Source organism: Dipodomys spectabilis, unplaced genomic scaffold, assembly GCF_019054845.1.
Source record: "Dipodomys spectabilis isolate Male_0828 unplaced genomic scaffold, ASM1905484v1 ptg000096l, whole genome shotgun sequence".
Classification (NCBI taxonomy): Eukaryota; Metazoa; Chordata; class Mammalia; order Rodentia; family Heteromyidae; genus Dipodomys; species Dipodomys spectabilis.
Genome location: NW_024870773.1, coordinates 11,460,079 through 11,478,873, shown reverse-complemented (window position 1 = coordinate 11,478,873; position 18,795 = coordinate 11,460,079). Strand labels below are relative to the sequence as shown.

Sequence of the window (18,795 nt, the reverse complement as noted above, 5' to 3'; positions counted from 1 at the left end):
TTAGGCACATGGCACAATGTTTCTATGGAAACATGTCTTTTGGAATTCAGTACCTGGGCTGGCCTGACACCACACCCTCCCAATCTCAGCCACTGTGCCCAGCTATGTGTTAAGAAGGGGGTCTCATGAATTTTACTGCTTCAGCCAGCCTAGAACCATGATCCTGCTGTTTTTGAGTCACCCCCACCAATTGTAATTATATGGTTTGTTTTCACAAATAAACTAATAGTTATTATTATTAAGAGAATTTAGATGGTACTTAATTTCCTGGTCAGCACCAGGGAAAATTCTAGCTAACTAACAGAATATATTCAGAACTGTCAACAGTGTCTCTGAAAAATTCTGCATCTGAGCTAGCCTTTGGATTTCCGGGGTTCTCTGAGGAAAAAGAACCTGGGCCCACAGAACTCTTGTCTTTCAGGGCTGACAGGAATTTGGATCTTTTTTCTATGCCACCATCATAAATCTTTGAGAGTCTCAGGCCTAGACCAGACTCCAGCAAAAAAAAAAAAAAAAATGCTTTTAGATGCTTAATGTGTCATGGGTCTAGATGAGTATTCATGTGAGAAGAAGGCAGAGTGGAGGGAAGAATTAAAAAGAGATGGAGGGATGGAGGAAGGAAGGAAGGAAGGAAGGAAGGAAGGAAGGAAGGAAGGAAGGAAGGAAGGAGAAGGAAGGAAGGAAAGAAGGAAGGAAGGAAGAGAGGGAGGGAGGAAGGAAGGAAAGAAGGAAGGAAGAAGTTTTAGAACCATAGAAAAACTCTTCCTTTTACCCATGTGATTTGAGGTCCAGGGAAATTATAAGACCAGTCCCTGAGTTACAGTGAAGGACTTACTTAATAGGCCAAAAAATATTATGAGAATCAAATATCATGAGTCAATCAATACACAATGTATAAATGTATGAAGACATCACACTTTATCTCATAAAGATGTACCATTATTATTAACTATCCCAAAATATAAACAAAGAATCAACCTCCTTTCTTCTATGCAGAAGGGCCATTCTACTACTGGCATCATCCTTCCAACCCAAGGCCTCCTCCAGGGGGCGTGATTCCCATGGCATCTTATGAAGATGGCACCTCTCAACGGTCAGGCAGTTCCAGGGCCTGGCAATTAAATCAGTCTAAGTCCATGTTCCATATTGGAGGTGGAAACACTTTTTCTGAGACAGGCTGAAGAATCAACACACAGAATGAATATGTCATAGTCTCTGTCGAACTGCCTCCATCCTGCCATACAAAAGTGGCCATAAGGTGATAAGTATATGAATAAGCCTGGCTGTGTTTTCAAAACTTAAAAAAAAAAAAGCTTTGATTTATGGATACTAGAGTTTGAGATTTGTGTCACGTGTATGTCATAGTCTTTTTCCTTTTCCGACATTTTGAAAATGTAAAAGCTATTCTTTGTTTGTAAACTACATATAAACAGACGGCCAAATGGGGGCTCTATCCTCTCCCTAGCCTATCATGAGTTGATCAATATGCAATGTTATCAGCCTATAAAATACAAAGCCTTGACCTGAGAGCCCCAGTATTGCCACAAACAGAAAGGGAAGATGAGGGAAAGGAACAGAAGGGGCCAGAATGAAGAGAGGAGGGGAAGAGAGAGGAGAAGAGACAGAAGGTGGGAAAGAAAAAGCTTCTCACGAAGACACTAGAAAAAGGTAGCTTTCAAATAATCCTACAAGTCTGCTCCAGTCGAAACATAAATTTTCTCCAGAACACATGGACAGAAGTCATCCAACTGCTCCTTCCTGCAGTGTGTCTCACATGTCTTCGTGGAAAATTACCACACACACTCCCACAGACACCAAACCAAAAGATCACATTGAAATTAAGGTCGGAGTACCACCTTAGGTGCTAGAAGAGCAAAACCATTTTAAGACCCCCCCACAGGAACTGGGATGAAGGACAATAGGGAGGGAAGAAGGTTCTAGACATTCCAGCCTGGAGAAATGCCAAGGTAGATGGGGGATGAGGGGATCTATTGTAGAAAATCAGGTAAGAACAGCTAACTAGTAAACAGGGGACTCCCAGAGACAGACAGCGCCAAGACTGCAGTGAGCGGATATTATGGGGTTGTTTTTGGAAACACATAACACAAAAACCTGCATTTTAATCCAGTAATAATATAAAGAAAGATCAAGAGATCGCAATATCCAAATATTCAGGAGTATTTCAGCAATGAGCTCCCAAGGGCCGACCCAAAATCATGGGAAAGGCCACATACAATGCTCTTCCAAAGCAAGGGAGGAAAGGCCCGAGATTCATGGACCTGAGGGCATCCTCAGAGACTCCACAGGGAACAGACAGGATCTGTCTTTTATGAACAACCACTTTGTCTTCGCTGGCTTTTGTCTAAATTGGCTCTAGTCAGCATAGACATAGACAGAGTAGCTCTGCACTACAAACCCTCACACATGGTGCCCAGTCCAAGCACCTATCTTGGGTTATTTTGCTTGAGTAGCCTTTTTTTGAGTACTTTCTTTTTGAGCAGTTTTAGGTTCACACAAAATGAGTGTAATGTACATTGAATTATCTCTCTTTTTTTCTCTCTTTCTACACACACACACACACACACACACACACACACACACACACTCCCTCACCACTCTGGATACCCTGTATCAGAGTGTGACATTGTTATACGTTATAAACCCATATTCATATGGCATCATCACCTAAGTCCCCAAATGATATTAGGCCCAATTCTGTCCTACAGTCCATTGGGTTCTGACTAATATATCATGATCAGCACCTCCCATTTATTTATATACAGTATAATTTAAGTACCCTAAAAGTCTCCGGCACTTACCTCTTCATCCTTCCCTCTTCTCAAAGTTTTGGGAACTTTTGATCTCTTTTTCTGGACTGCATAGTTTCAGCCCTGCCAGTCAGTCGCCTAACTTCTCATTTTGAAGGATAATTTCCTTTCTTTATAAGTAGTGCATGCAGAGGCGCCACAAAAGATATTTAAAAGCTTCCCTCTTCTGCTCTCCCAGCCACCCACCCAACCCACAAGTTTCCACCTCTTTGCATCTATGCAAGTCTGGGTACATTGAGGGGATTTTTGAAGGGAGATCATGAAAATTAGGTGCTAGCCAGACAATTGGGTAAAGAGATCGGTAAATGTTTCCAACAAGAAGAAAGATAGTGCAGTGACAGGTCAAGTCTGAATATGTAAATTGAGGAGCCTTTACCCAGCAGGCCCTGCTGAGAATGGATGAGCTCCCAGGGAGAAAGAACAGGCAGTGGGGAAATTATAGAGCCTAGCCACGGGGGATGCTTTCTTACCAATATTTATTAGGACCTGCGATGACAGAGGTCCTGCAGAAAGCCTGACCTAGGGGAAGGTTCAGACCAACAAAGTTGAGGCTTGGTGCCTGATCCAATCTGAGAGATGCTGTGGTGTCATAAACCAAAGCTAAGGAAAAAGCCAGCAAGAAAGAGGATGTTGTGCTTTTGTCACTAGGCCAGGAAGACAGACGGGGCCAGACACCCTTGGCTCACACTAGCTCTTCAGGAGGCTGAGATCTGAGGACTGCAGTTCAGAGACAGCCCAGGTGGAAAAGTCTCTGAGACTTTTATTTCCTCTAAGATTACCAAAAAAGGTAGAAGTAGAGCTGTGATTCAAGTGGTAAAATAGTAGCTTTGAGCAAAAAAAGCTCCGGGACAGAAGAATCTCAGAAAAAGGAGAAAGAAGAAGAGGACAGAAAGTGATGGAATCGAGCAATTCAGAGTAATTCAGTGGGTGACTAAAAGCAAAGCCAGATATTGAATTAATAGGAAGTACAGGATGAAAAAGTTGGGGGCACAGCCCAAAAATTGTACGATGGGTCATTGTCTTTGCTCAGAAACACTGAAGTCAATGTGGGTCAGAAGCCAGGCCTCTTTGGATCTTTCAAACATTATATGGTATGTGTACTATATACATTAGAACATATCTAGCCACAGAGTTTGGAATAGAAACACATTAGTGTACTGAGTTAGAGATAAAGCTCAGCTAGGGGATTAATCCCCAGCATCAACAATGAATGAATGAATGAATGATTCCTATCATCAAACCCATCAACTTTGCTGCAGTGAATCTTATGCATATTCACATCGGATAAGATTGATAAAGATTATTAAATTTCAGCCTTACTGTAAGGAAAACTTTCAATTTTTCAGAGCTGTTAGGATTTTTTCCCCCCATACTGGGGTTTGAATTCAGAGCCTCACACCTGCTAGGCCAGCAGTAATCTACCACTTGAAACACTCTACCAGCCCCTTTTGGCCTTGATTATTTTCATAATGAAGTCTCATTGTATGCCCTGGATTGTGATCCTCCTATTTGTGTTTCCCTACATTGAGTGAATGACGGGAACTACACCTCACTTCAGTTAGCCATTAGTGAAGGTGGAGTCTCTTAACTGGTTTATTTTTGGTTTTAGTTTTTGGTCTAAGTTGGTCTCAAACCAAGGTGTCCCAATCTTCACCTGCCACGTAGCTGAGATTATATGCTTGAGCCATTGCAGCACTTCAATATATTAGAATGGATTTCAGAACAGATATAGATATTGAGCTTAATTCCCCTCCCCTCCTCTGCTTTTAGGTAAAACAGTATAGCCTAATTTTTATACCTAGAATAAGGTCTTAAATCACCACAAAGGGGAAGGGTCTTCCAAGTAGTTTCCTACAAGATTTCTGCTCTTCTTTGTTCTTCTGTTTTGTTTGTTTTGTTTTATGTTGGTCCTGGGGTTTGAACTCAGGGCCTGTGCACTGTCCCTGGGCTCTTTTTGCTCAAGGCTAGTGTTTTACCATTTGAGCCACAACTCCACCTCAGGTTTTCTGGTGGTTTATTGGTGACAGTCTCACAGACTTTCTAGCCTGGGCTGGCTTTGAACTGCAATCCTCAGATCTCAGCCTCTTGAGATTACAGGTGTAAGCCACCAGCACCCAGTGGTTTTTTGGTTGGTTCATTTGTTTTTTTAACTGTATTTTTTTCCTTTCTTTTTTTTTTTTTTTTTTTTGTGTGTGTTCTTTTGGCACTAGGGATTGAACCTTGGACTTTGCTAGGCAAGTGCTTTGCCACCAAGCTATATCTCAGCCCCTGCTTTCTGCCTTCAAAGATCTTAAGATCTTAAAGACACAATTCAAATTTGATCATCTCTGAGTACTCAGCACACGGCCCAGTAGCCAGTACATGGCACATTTCCAATAATTGTAACTGCATTGAATGTTTCCCATTTCTAACAACCATTCTGTACAGGCTCAATCACAGTTCCAATCTGGCTCTTTCAATAGCCCAACCTCCCAAGCCCTTGTCCACAACTCCAGAATTACTTCTCGATTGAAATGCAGCAGGCACATCCTATTTCTCTCCTTAAATCCAAACTCAATAGCCATCTGTTTGTTCTGGTATTCTAGCACTAATTGCCATTCCTGATTTTGTTTGATATGTTTGACCTGGTATTTTAGATCTAACTCTTAATTGTGTTTTTATTTAATATGGATAGCACATATAAAGCAAGTGCATAAAGAGTGCTATATAAATGCAAATTTTATTGTAGTTCACTCCAGACCTCAGAGACTTGCCAAACTTGGTCCTACTCAAGGGAATTTCCTCCCAAAGTTTCCTCACTTGCTGGAGCTCTGCTTCCTTCCAGTTGGGCTAATGAAGAAAAAGAACACACATTATACACAAAGCCGTTGGGCCTACCAAAACCTTAGGCTTTCAAATTCTAAGTTTTGCATCAAATTAACATACATCCCATTCAGCTCTGACTTCTTTTTTTAATCTTGCTTTTTTGTGAACTGATTGACTATGTTGGGTTTGGTTGTTGTTGTTGCTGTTGTTTTGGTTTGGTTTGGTTTGTTGTTTTATTTCCTTTTTTGTTTGCTTTTGTGTGCATGTATACCTGTTCTGGGGCTTGAACTCAGGACCTGGACATTGTTACTTAGCTTTTATACTCTCTCACTTAAGCCACAGCTTCCCTTCTTTTTTTTTTTTTTTTTTCCTCTTTTTTGTGGTTAATTGTAGATAAAAGTCTCACAGACTTTCCTGCTGGCTTTGAACTCAAAACTCAACCTCCAGAGCTGCAAGAATTAGGTTGGCACTTAAGAGCGAAGTGTTCAATCATCCAGGTGATGCTGGTTCATGCTTATAATCCTAGCAAGGCAGGAGGCTGAGATCTGATGATCTTGGTTCAAAGCCAGCCCAGGCAGGAAAGTCTGTGAGACTTTTATCTCCAATTCACCACCAAAAAGCCAAAAGCAGAGCTGAAGTGCAAGTGTTAAAGCACTAGCCTTGGGTAAAAAGGCTCAGGAACAGCACCCGGGCTCCAAGACTGGCACAAAAAAAAAAAAACAAAAGAAGTGCCAGTCTGGCTATCGTGTTATTTGAAGTTTAAGGTTGCAATTTTAATGTTTTTTGAAGAAAAGTCAGCAATTGTGAAATGATGCCATTCAGCAGTAAATTACTAGCACAACTTCTTATCCTTCAATGAAAAACTTTAAGATAAGCTATTCCACGTCCAAGGTGTGTCTGAAGTGTTATTCTAATGAGATTTCAGGTCCTGGCTGAATCAATAAAGCATGAGTCCCACACTGAGGGAATCCTGTGACTTGTGAATCATCCCAGTGAGCCACTGAGTCACCAGGCCACGCCTGTTCCTTATGTTCTACGCAGCCGCAGCCTCACTGGTGGCCGTATCTTCACATAGCAGCCTCACTGGTGGCCGTATCTTCACATAGCAGCTCGTCCTCATTTTGAACTTTACCCTGACCCATTCATCTGGCCACATTCCATGCACTTGCATGACTTCTGGCTTTTTTCCATTTCTCCTTTGCCCTCTTTACACTTGGCCCTCACAGGACCTTAACTCTCTCTCTCCCTCCCTCTGCCTATATATCACTAATGAATGAATGGATCTTATTTTCTATTCTCTCTCAGTCACTGATTTCACCCTATTGTGTTCCTGAAACAGTCCAATAGGTTAGATATGTCTGCAGGGTGAACACCATATTCCGTTTTCATCATTGCAGACAAAAAATACTAGTCATTTCAGCAATCTTTATATCCTTGATGGTGGGTTTTTTTTTTTCTTGGATGGCTTGTTTTAATAACATTCTTTGTAGCTCAGAGTCAGTCATGGAAAATTACTAACATTCTCCATTTATGGGCATGGCTGCTACCAATATTATGAAACTTCCATTGATGTTATTTGGAAAGAATTGCCATATTAAGAGAGATAGTGTCATTCCACATTACCTTGCCTGTGTCACTATGAGGTTGAATGTGCCTTTTGTATTTCTAGTCTTCAGCAAAGCAAATATAAACCATAGCTATAAACACTGTACATAAACTGAAAATCCAATCTTTGTTCATGCTGAAGTATAGGTAATAGTCATAGCAATAAGATCACAATGTGGGGTTGAGAGAGATCAGAGGATTATCCAGAGGGTGAAGACTTATTTAATTAAGATGAGAACCAAGATGGTTCAGGGTTCTAGAAGCTGAAAAGCCACAACCAGAAGCAACCAAGTATCAGACAAGTAAGCCATGATTTCCAAAATATCAAGGTCAGGCATGATGGTGCCCACCTATAATCCCAGCTACTCAGTAGGCTAAGACAAGAGGATTAACAATTTGAGGAATTTAGCAAAATCCCATCTCCAAATGAAATTGCATAAAAAGAGCTAAAGGTGCATCTTAGTGCTAGAGCAGTTTCCAGCATCTGTGAGGCCCTGGATTCAAAAAGAAAGAGGCAGACAGACAGACAGACAGACAGACACATAGATAGACAGACAGAGAAAGAAAGAAAAGAGGAAGGAAGGAAAGAAGGAAGGAAGGAAGGAAAGGAGGGAGGGAGGGAGGAAGGGAGGGGGGAGGAAGGGAGGGAAAGAGAGAGACAGGAAGGAAGGAAGGAAGGAAGGAAGGAAGGAAGGAAGGAAGGAAGGAAGGGAGGGAGGGAGGAAGGGAGGGAGGGAGGAAGGGAGGGAGGGAGGGAGGGAGGGAGGGAGGGAGGGAGGGAAGGAGGGAGGGAGGGAGAGAGGGAGGGAGGAAGGAAGGGAAGAAGGGAGGGGGAGGAAGGGAGGGAAAGAGAGAGAGAGACAGAAAGGAAGGAAGGAAGGAAGGAAGAAAGGAAGGAAGGAAGGAAGGAAGAAAGAAAAAAAGAAAGAAAGAAGAAGAGAAAGAGAGAGAGGAGTCATCAGCAAGGACATGTCAAGGGCAGAAATTGAGAAAGTCATGAGAACTCTCAAGATGGATAGTGGTGAAAAAAAAAAAATATGGCAATAGTTTTATCTACCCAATGACATTTGTTTCCTATTTAAATTTGAATTTCAATCAAACTATAAATACTACCTTTTAATTTATAAACCATCAAGTTATTTTTCTTAAATTGGTATTCAAATTGAGGGTATTTCTTGGCGTAGAAAAGTGGAAGTAGAATGAGACAGAGTGATAAGGCAAGTGAGTATAATCAAAGTCGAGGTATATATTGTCATGACAAAATATAACCTTGTACAATCAATTGATGACAATTAAAGTGTTTTAAAAAGAAAAATCAGCCCAATACCGGTGACTCACACCTATAATTCTAGCTACCCAGGAGGCTGAGATTTGAGGATTTTTGTTCAAAGCCAACCCAAGCAGGAAAGTCTGTGAAATTCTTATCTCTGGTTAAGCACCGATAAGCCAGAAATGGTGCTGTGCCTCAAGTGCAAAAGCAGTATCTTTGAGCAAAATTGCTCAGGACAGCACCCAGGCTCTGAGTTCAAGCCCCAGGACTGGCAAAAAGGAAGAAGAAAGAAGAAGGAAGGAAGAGGGGGAATAGGAGAAGGAAGAAGGAAAAGAAAAGCTAGAACATACTCATATGGAAATAGTACATGAATCATTCTAGGTTTCCTTATCAGAACCAAGAGAAATTATGCAGTAGAACACATTGTAATAGGGCTGGAAGAAGTAAATGAAGCAATGCTTAGCCCAGGACCTGGCACCAAAACACCACCAAATAAAAGGAAGTCAACATGAAAACAGTGGTGAGGGGTGAAGTAATAGCCAGACATGAAAATAATTACAGTCTAACTTCCGCCCCTATCTCACAATAACAGGAATTGGGACCCAAGCCCAACTGGTCGCCAAATCTGAATGAATGAGCAAGCACATAATGGCATTTAGCCTGGTGACGGCATTATAACTACAGGAGAATCTTGACAACTGTTAAATCAAACTGAATTTGCCCTCAGAATGCCTGAGAGCATGAATTCTGCCCTAAAGAACTGCAAAGGAACCTGGGATCCTGGAACCAACTGAAAGGCCAATTTAGGAGTAACGAGAATTGAGTCTCAGCCAATCCCAGCAGCCAATTAGATACACAATTACAGTTACTTACAAGTGTTCAAATCATGTTCAAATATGACGAGCACCAAGCTGTAACCAATCAGCTGTCACCATTCCTAACCTCTGTCTTCTGAACTTCATGTTCAATTTTTTGCCCAGAAATGCTTTCCCACACCACAGTAGTTGCCAGCTCGCCGGACCTGCCTGGTTCTGAGAGCTACTGATTCTAGAATCACAAATAAAAGACAATTCAAATTCAAGCATGGTGGCTTAGGCTTGTAATCTTAGCCAGACAGGAGGCTGAGAGCTAAGGCTCAAAGTTTCAATCCAGACAATGCACGAAAGTCCATGAGACTCATCCTCAATTAACCAGCAAAAAGCCAAAAGTGGACCTAAATCTCAAGTGGTAGAAATGATAGCCTTGAGCAAAAAAAAAAAAAGCTCAGGGACAGAGTCCGGTCCCTGAGTTCAAGCCCCAGGATCACTGTAAAGCTAAGCCAGGTACTGGTGGCTCACACCTGTAATCCTAGCAACTCAGTAGGCTGAGATCTGAGGATCACAGTTCAAAGCCAGACCAAGCAGGAATGTCTGTGAGCCTCTTATCTCCAAATAACCAGAAAAACCACAAGTAGACCTGAAGCTCAAGTAGTAGAGCACTAGCCTTGAGCACAGAAGCTTAAGGAGAATGTCCAGGACAAACACATCCTCTCTCCCTCCCTTCCTTCCTCCTTCCCTTCCCGCCTTCTCTGGTTTTCTCTCTCTCTCCAAAGCTATATTTATGGTAATTTTGTCTTTTAATGTACCTGCTTGGAAGTAGGTATGAGATCCCTCCACATCCACAGACATCATTAAAGATTGTCTGGAGTTCATTGCTCTAGTTAAGTAGGCTTTACCTTGTGGCCATTCAAGCACAGACCAAGAAGCCTCTCCTGCTGTCCTTAGCCCCTTCCACAGGCACTTAACAACAGCTGTATCAAAGTGTTGAAAATACGATGCTATGGTCTTTGGCCCTTCTACTGGATAAAGATTTGCACAGCCTCAAGGCTAGATCTTCTCACAGCCACAGGTGTGTGTTATTCTCATGGAAAAATGTGATTATTTGTTCTTATTATTCAAAATAGGATTTCAGTATGTAACTCAAGCTGGACTTTAATTTGCAATCTCCCTGTCTCAGCCTCCCCAATGCTGAGATTACAGGTATATGCTAAGATACCCAGTTGGGAAAATGTGATTTTTCCTCTTGTGCTGACCTCTTAGAAACTCATAATTAAGTTCTAATGTCTTTTGGTTATACTGTCCATTTAGGCTTTACAATTCACTGAAAATATACTCTTGTCAGTATTTGAAGTCTAGACTAGTGATCAGGAAACTACAGCTGACGGGAAAATCTAGCCAGCTGCCTGTCTGCTGTCTGAATTTATATGGTCAAAATATTAGAGTTGTGACAAAAACTATATGGTCTCCAAAACCAAACATCTTTACTGTCTATCTAGCTCTTGACTGATAAAGTTGGCCAACCCAGGGCTGGGAAGGTGGCTCAGTGGTAGAGCACTTGCCTTGCATGTGTGAGACCTTGTATACCATTCCTCAGCACCACATAAACAGAAAAAGCCGGAAGTGGCGCTGTGGCTCAAGTGGTAGAGTGCTAGCCTTGAGCTGAAGAGCTGAGGGACAGTGCCCACGCCCAGAGTTTAGGCCCACAACTGGCAAAAAAAAAAAAAAGTTGACCAACCCTTACTATAGACATTTTCTTCTCACATTGATGTTCATAGTAAGCTTGTTTACTAGTGTGTGTGTGTGTGTGTGTGTGTGTGTGTGTGTGTGTGTGTGTGTGTTATTGTGTGTGCTGCTCCTGGGGCTTGAACTCAGGGGCAGGACCCTGTCCCTGAGGTTTTCTGCTCCAATCTCACTCTCTACCACTAGAGCCACAGCTCCACTTCTTCCAGCTTTTTTCTGGTTAATTGTAGGTAAGGGTCTCATAGGCTTTCCTGCCTGGGCTGGCTTTGAACCACAATGCTCAGATCTCAGCCTCCTGAGAAGCTTAGATTACAGGCGTGAGCCACCAGCGCCTGGCAGTTATGTGTGCTTTGCAAGCCATCTCAAATCCATTTTGAAAGATAAACAGCCTGATGTGAAAGAAAGGCCAGGGGGCCATGCTATGCACTGTAGAGTCAGACACACACACACACACACACACACACACACACACACACACACACACACACACACACACACACACACACTGGAACCACCCTTCCAGCTGTCAACACAGGCATTTTGCCTAATGCCTAAAGTTACAGTCAGAGTAATCAGACCCATCTTCCTTCCCCATAATGCATTCAGGTTGCGGTCGGATCCTTTCTCCTAGATCTCATTCTCTTTCCTTCCTCCTCTTTGAGAGCTTCTTACTTTTGAGTATTTTCTTCTCTTCTTCTTTTTATTTAACAAGTTCCTCCGAATAATCTGTTTTTAATAGTTCCTACTAGGAGCTAAAAGTATAAATAGTGGGCAAAGAGAAGAAAGGGGTGGCAAGGAGGCAGGGGACTGGCAAGGCTAAAAGCTAGGAGTGGCTGGGACCCTTCCCACTCAGAGCCAATACCACACAGAAACTGGAGCATGGTGATGACAATAATGAAAAATAAAACCTTCTCTTTTCCATAATTAAACCCACATGCAGATGATCATTGTTATTACATGTTTAATGACTGGATGTGTTTCTCTTCCTCAAAAGTGAAAAATCGATTCAGCTGTAATTTGGTCATGCTCTTAAAATCTGATTACATGAAGAGCAAAACATTTGATTTTCAAGGTATTTGGTAGGGCTCTCTAGCTAAAAAGTGGTTTTATTTTTCTCTCCTAAGAGTATATTTCAACTATTCCTTTCAGGCTTTCTGCTGCATGAAAGTGTACTTTTCTTAAAGTTGCATGCTAAGATTTGTTTATTTTATTTATTTTTCTCTGTTTATTTTAGATTCATTTTACCTATTTATTTTAGTTTTCATTCATTTATTTAGTGCTGGGAATCAAACCAAGGGTCTTGTCCATGCCACCATGGCATACACTCCCAGCCTCCAAAAGGAAGGGGGATGTGTATGTGTGTGTGTGTGTGTGTGTGCGCACGCACACGCGCGCGTGTGTATGTGTGTATACACTGGTCCTGGACCTGGAACTCAGGGCATGGGCACTGTTCTCGAGCTCTGTGCTGAAGGCTAGCACTCTACCACTTGAATCCTAGCTCTGCTTAGGGTTTTAGGTGGTTATTTAGAGATAAGAATCTTACAGACTTTCCTACCCTGGCGGGCTGTGAACCATGATCCTCAGATCTCAGTCTTCTGAGTCACAAGAATTACAGATGTGATCCATGTAGTAAAATCCTGACATAGCTATTTGGTGACTAAACCAGCACAGCATTGAAACCATGGGAAAATCTTACCAGTTTCTCACACTGTCACTTGTCTATTCAAAAGAAGATATTGAGTAAGAAAATTTATGGCTCAGGTTCATATATTAGACCCCCAGAGAAATGTTCTTTTTTTTTTGGGGGGGGGTCCGGTCATGGGGTCTGAACTCTGGGCCTGGGCACTGTCCCTCACTCAGCTCTTCAGCTCAAGGCTAGCGCTCTACCACTTGAGCCACAGCACCACTTCCGGCTTTTTTCTTTTTGCTTATGTGGTGCTGAGGAATCGAACCCAGGGCCTCAGGCATGCAAGGCAAGCGCTCTATCACTGAGCCACCTTCCCAGCCCCCCCAGAGAAATGTTCTAAGAAAGAAACTTTAGGGACTTTTTTCTTAAAAACGAATCAAGCCTTAAGCCATGGCAATTATACTTGAACCTGAAAGTAAATACTGTGCCATTAAGAAATATATTCCCTGTGCCTATTTCTTCTCTTTTCTTTTTTTCTTTTTTTTTTTTGTCAGCCATGGGGCTTGAACTCAGGGCCTGGTACTGTCCCTAAGCTCTTTTGTACAAGGCTAGTGCTCTACTCCTTTGAGCCACAGCTCCACTTCCAGCTCCCTAGTGGTTAATTGGAGATAAGAGTCTCGTAGACTTTTCTGTCTGGGCTGGCTTTGAACTGTGATCTTCAGATCTCAGCCTCCTGAGTAGCTAGGGTTACAGGCATAAGCCAGCAGCGCCCAGCCCATTTGTGCCTATTTCTTATTGAGGCTCCACCCTCAATCTACCTAAAAAGTAAATCAGTGCTTTGTACTTTCTGGTAAACATAAGGAAAACCATGCAGGTATTTATCTGGTGAAAATGAAAGCTCATGAACATCAAACGTAAAATCTGTATGAGATCCATTTTTTTTCATTTTGTTTCTTCAGGATAAAAGAAGATGCCAGTTGCTTACATTCTTGGCTTCGTTGTTATCCAAGCACACAGGGGAGCTGGGAAGAATTCAAGAATCAAAGACATCCACATTCCTCTTGGCCACAAAGTTCTCCCACTTGGCAAAATGGCAAAGACCTACGGCCATCATGTTTCAAATGATTGCCAGGCAATGAAGATGTGGGGCAGAGAGCAAGGAACAGAGCCTCTCTGCTATCTCTTCCAGCAGGTTCTGTAGCCTCCACCACATGGCAAGTTGTGGAAAGATTCCAAAGTTCTGTGTCCCAACAGGAAGCCCTGCCCAGAAGCACAGTCAGCCAGACAAGAGCTGCTTGCTCCGGGAGGACTTTCATGTCCTTTTAAATGGTTTCTACAGCTAGTCCAAGAGAATGGATATGGAATACTACTTATCATGACTGCAAGGATGGGCAAATTTATTTATAGTATAAATGGTTCTTTGCACAAGTCCTAGCTGTCAATAACTTCTTATTTTCCTGGAGTGCCTTAGGAAGCAGGAATGTTTGGTTTCTCAAGCTTTCACCTGCAGAGCTAAAATAACAATATTGCTAATGAGAAGACAATAGGATGAAGTGTGTTATTTTGCAATGTTTTTAGTTGCCTTACCTTTTAATTGCCTGGTACTGGCAACTTCACAGCTGGTAATGAATACATTGTTCCTCTCTCCCTCCCTCTCTCTCTCTCTCTCTCTCTCTCTCTCTCTCTTTCTCTCTCTCTCTCTCTCCCTCCACTTAGGTCCTGAAGTGCATTGGAGAAAGAGTTGACTTGTGTACGGAGTAGAGAAGACTATTAGCTGCTGATGGAGAAGCGTTGGAAATGAGTTTATTTTGACTGGGGAGGTATGCCTTGATAATTTTCATTCACATGCAAGAAGAACGAGATAAAGTATATTCGCCCCAATCATCTGGGAGACGACATTTCTTGCCATGTTTTGAAGTATCTTATGAATCAAGAGAATGGGACTGATTTTTTTTGAAACCTAAATTAATTTAATCTGTTGGCTCTTCTTTCATGGCGCAGCTGTAGTGACACACCCTCCTTTGAAAATCTTCCACTCTGAGGGCCTGGGCTTAGCAAAAGGGGCTGGAAAGTGGTTGGCTTGGGTAGGGGAAGGAAATCAGTTTTCAATTTCCTTTCTTGGAAGCCTGGCATCCCTCATGAGGTCTCTGTCTCAAACAACAAGGTAGATGGTTTCATACTTGCTTATCCTGTTTTGTTGTGTGTTAAAGGAGAACTTGCCAGGCAAAACAAATATGAGGGAAAGAAAGGAATTATTAGGCCAATTTCTTTTCCCACTAGCACGTTTTCATTAGGGGCACACACAGAGAAAGAGACAGAGACAGAGACAGAGACAGAGAGAGAGAGAGAGAGAGAGTCAGAAAGGTTCCCCTTGGTCATGATCCATTAGTGGTGACAAACACCCAGTTGGAGCTCCATAGCCCTTTAGCGCTCCTAATGGGATTTGGAGTTGGAAGTTTCTTTGGTCCTGTAAATGTGCCAAGACATTCAAGGAACTGATTATAACCAGACCATGAATAGATGCCCCAAGCATCATCCTAGCATATGAAGACTGTACCTTTCCAAGCAGGACAGAGGGATAGGATCTTTGCAATAACACCATCCAAGGATCCTCACATCAATTTCCCCCAAACTCATTAGGTTATTGAAGAGCAAAACAGATTAATCATGAAATCAGGGAGGCTTTCCACAGTGCATACACTGAAGGGCACTAGACCATTGCCAAGTTCAGGAAAGAAAAGTGAAACTGGCCTATGGTTACTTTATTCAGGAGATCAAATAACATAATTTACTCCTGACTTTGTCTGAAAGAGAGCCAGGCTGGCCAGTTTTAGAAAAGGAAGTGGTTGAAATTAAGAAGATGCAAGTATCCAGAGGATATCATATCAGACTGTTCCTAGTTCCTAGTTCCAGAACAATATTAAAGGTCAATAGAGTCAGGTACAGTTGGACACATGTATAATCTCAGCTATTCTAGAGATAGAGACAAAAAGATCTTGAGTTGGAGGATAGCCAAAGGCAAAGACAGCCTAGCTCAAAAAAGAAACAAAAGGGCTGGGAAGGTGGCTCAGTGGTAGAGCGCTTGCCTTGCATGCCCAAGGCCCTGGGTTCGATTCCTCAGCACCACATAAGCAAAAAGAAAAAAGCTGGAAGTGGTGCCGTGGCTCAAGTGGTAGAGCGCTAGCCTTGATCTGAAGAGCTGAGGGACAGCGCCCAGGCCCAGAGTTCAGGCCCCACGACCAGACCCAAAAAAAAAAAAAAAGAAAGAAAGAAAGACACACACACACACACACACACACACACACACACACACACACACACACGGCTGAATCAAAGTTCAAGTGGGAGAGCATTTGCCCAGTCCTGGGTTCAATCCCCAGCAACACCCAACATTAGGCCCCTCTGTACAGGGCAAGGGATAAGCCTGTGACTTTAAATGGGATTAAAGGTGAGATTTTGGAGCTAAAAGTATTGCTCACTGGTAGTGTGTTTGCCTAACATGATAAGGTCCTGAGTCCATCCCAGAACTTAAAAAAAAAAAAAAAGGCAGTAATAACAAAAAACAATGCTTCTTATATTAAAGATGAGACTTTTTCTCCCAAGCAACCCAACTTCACGTGAATAATGAGTTTCCCCCTACAATATGACATACTGTTGAATCTCACCTTCATTTTCGTTTTTAATCAACATACATATCTTTGAAAATAAATAGGTGGTCACTTCCTGAGATCAAAGTAAACAGATGGCCCTTTCTTTTCACATCACCAAAGCCCATCCTCTCTGGATGAGCCTTCTGGTGGTACTGGGGACTGAACTCAGGAACTCATATTTATTAGATAGGCACTTTTTTAGCAATTAAGCTACACCCCCAGCACAGCAAGCCTGTCCTTTCTGAGATATATATTCACTCTGTCCAGACCCAATGGCACAGAGCTTGGGGGCTACCCCGGTTCTCCCCGCACAACTGGTGTAGACTGATATACTGGCCAAAAAAAAATCCTCCATCCCTTGAGTGTTTTATAAGTCTTTACTTCAAAGATCAAATAAAAGAATAATTGGTATATTTAGGTCCCAGTGCCAAACAATGAGCCAGGAAGCGTTTAGCTCCATTCAGTTCCTCCTTCTCTGCCTTGCCTTCTGCTTCATTCCCACCCCCCTTCCCCACCTCCCAGCACCACCAAAGTGATACCTTCCTCCCCTGTACTCTTTCCTCCCATCTCTCCCCATCTCCCCACTTGAAAAAGGAACTCTTCCAAGGAACAAGAGAAAACAAGAGAAGCAGACTTTCTTTTGTTTGTTTTTTAATAGCTATCATAAAGGTAATATACAGAGGGGTTACAGTCATGTAAGTTAAGTGAAGAGTACATTTCTTTTTTTGGGGGGCGGTCCAGTCGTGGGGCCTGAACTCTGGGCCTGGGCACTGTCCCTCAGCTCTTCAGCTCAAGGCTAGTGCTCTACCACTTGAGTCACAGCGCCACTTTCGGCTTTTTTTTTTTTTGCTTCTGTGGTGCTGAGGAATCTAACCCAGGGCCTCATGCATGCAAGGCAAGCGCTCTACCACTGAGCCACCTTCCCAGCCCAAGAGTAGATTTCTTGTTGAACACTGTCAGCCCTTCCCTTGCTCTCTCCCAGTGTTTCCCTCCCATCCCCACTCACATGTATAGTTCATTTTCATGAGTACCACGGCTGCATTTGTTCATCCTTTGTCCCTCCATTTCCATGCCCCCCTTCGTCATCCCCCAAAACAGATAAACAAAGAAGACAAAAAGAAAAACAAAAACAAAGAAAAAAGTCTTGTTTCTATTTCATTAAATATTATTTTACATGATGAGACATTTAAGCATTACACCTAGGGAATTAGGTTTTCCTAAGTCCTCTGAGTCCCAGAAAGGGCACCCACCCAAACATCCTCTAGATTGGAGTTGGTGGGTGATGTTGCCCACAGCTGTACCCTGGTCCCTGTCCACAACTACCATCTTCACCCAGGCTCAGGACCCAGCTCCAGGGCCATCCAGGGCAATTGGTTTGTTAACAGAGTGTCCAAGCAGCGGCAGCAGCAGCAGCAAAGCATTTAGTGCGATGTCTCACACCATTTTGCTGGTGCAGCCTACCAAGAGGCCAGAAGGCAGAACTTACGCTGACTATGAATCTGTGAATGAATGCATGGAAGGTGTTTGTAAAATGTCTGAAGAACATCTGAAGAGAATGAATCCCAATAGCCCCTCGATCACGTATGATATCAGTCAGTTGTTTGATTTTATCGACGATCTGGCAGATCTCAGCCGCCTTATTTACCGAGCTGATACCCAGACATACCAGTCTTATAACAAAGATTGGATCAAAGAGAAGAGCTACGTACTCCTTCGTCGGCAGGCCAAACAGGCTGGGAAATAATTGAGTTGGAAGCATTAGGGCACAGGGGGTGGGCTTGGAACAGAGGCATGTACAATGTGCTAGAGTGGGAGTTTGTATTAACAGTAATGTTGTTTCCATTTTGTTACAGTTTAGCCAAGAGCGAATGTATTAGATGAAATGAGAATCTTTCTATTGAAGGCCCTCGTTGTATCTTTTTTTTTCTTTTTCTTTTTTTTTTACTTAAACATTTTTATGATGATTTAGATAGAAGTTGTTCATTGTCAGTTAATGTTGGTTCCAATCCTTCAAACTGTTCCTAAATAACATTCACAAACTGACCCTTCAAGATGGGGTGGGGTGGAAACAATTTAGTTATATACTCAAATAAAGTCTTAGTGCAAAGTAAATAAATGTTGTTTAGTTATAAAAAGAGAGAGAGAGAGAGAGAGAGAGAGTGTCCAGGTGGCTGATGGGTATGATGAGCATTAGATGAGGGGCTGCTTTCTCCACACAGGACCTGCTCCCACATTCTTTCCCCTTCTGGAAGTTGGCACAGCCTTCTCTTTACATGGCTGTTTCCTGTCTAAGAAACTTCATTGCAAAGGAGCTTTTGCTGAGAGGCTTTTTTTTTTTTTAAGGTCTGGTTGTGGGGCCTGAACTCTGGGCCTGGGCACTGTCCCTCAGCACTTCAGCTCAAGGTTAGCACTCTACCACTGGAGCCACAGCGCCACTTCCGGCTTTTTTCTT

At 42.6% G+C, this 18,795-nt stretch overlaps 1 protein-coding gene across 1 annotated transcript; it reads left to right on the top strand.

Annotated features, from left to right (window-relative positions):
* Positions 1-17,743: 17,743 nt before the first annotated feature.
* On the top strand, positions 17,744-18,126 carry LOC122113294 (enhancer of rudimentary homolog). Its single transcript, XM_042686291.1, has one exon. It carries the CDS (start codon positions 17,773-17,775, stop codon positions 18,085-18,087), a length of 315 nt encoding a protein of 104 aa, XP_042542225.1. The 5' UTR covers positions 17,744-17,772; the 3' UTR covers positions 18,088-18,126.
* Positions 18,127-18,795: the final 669 nt, after the last annotated feature.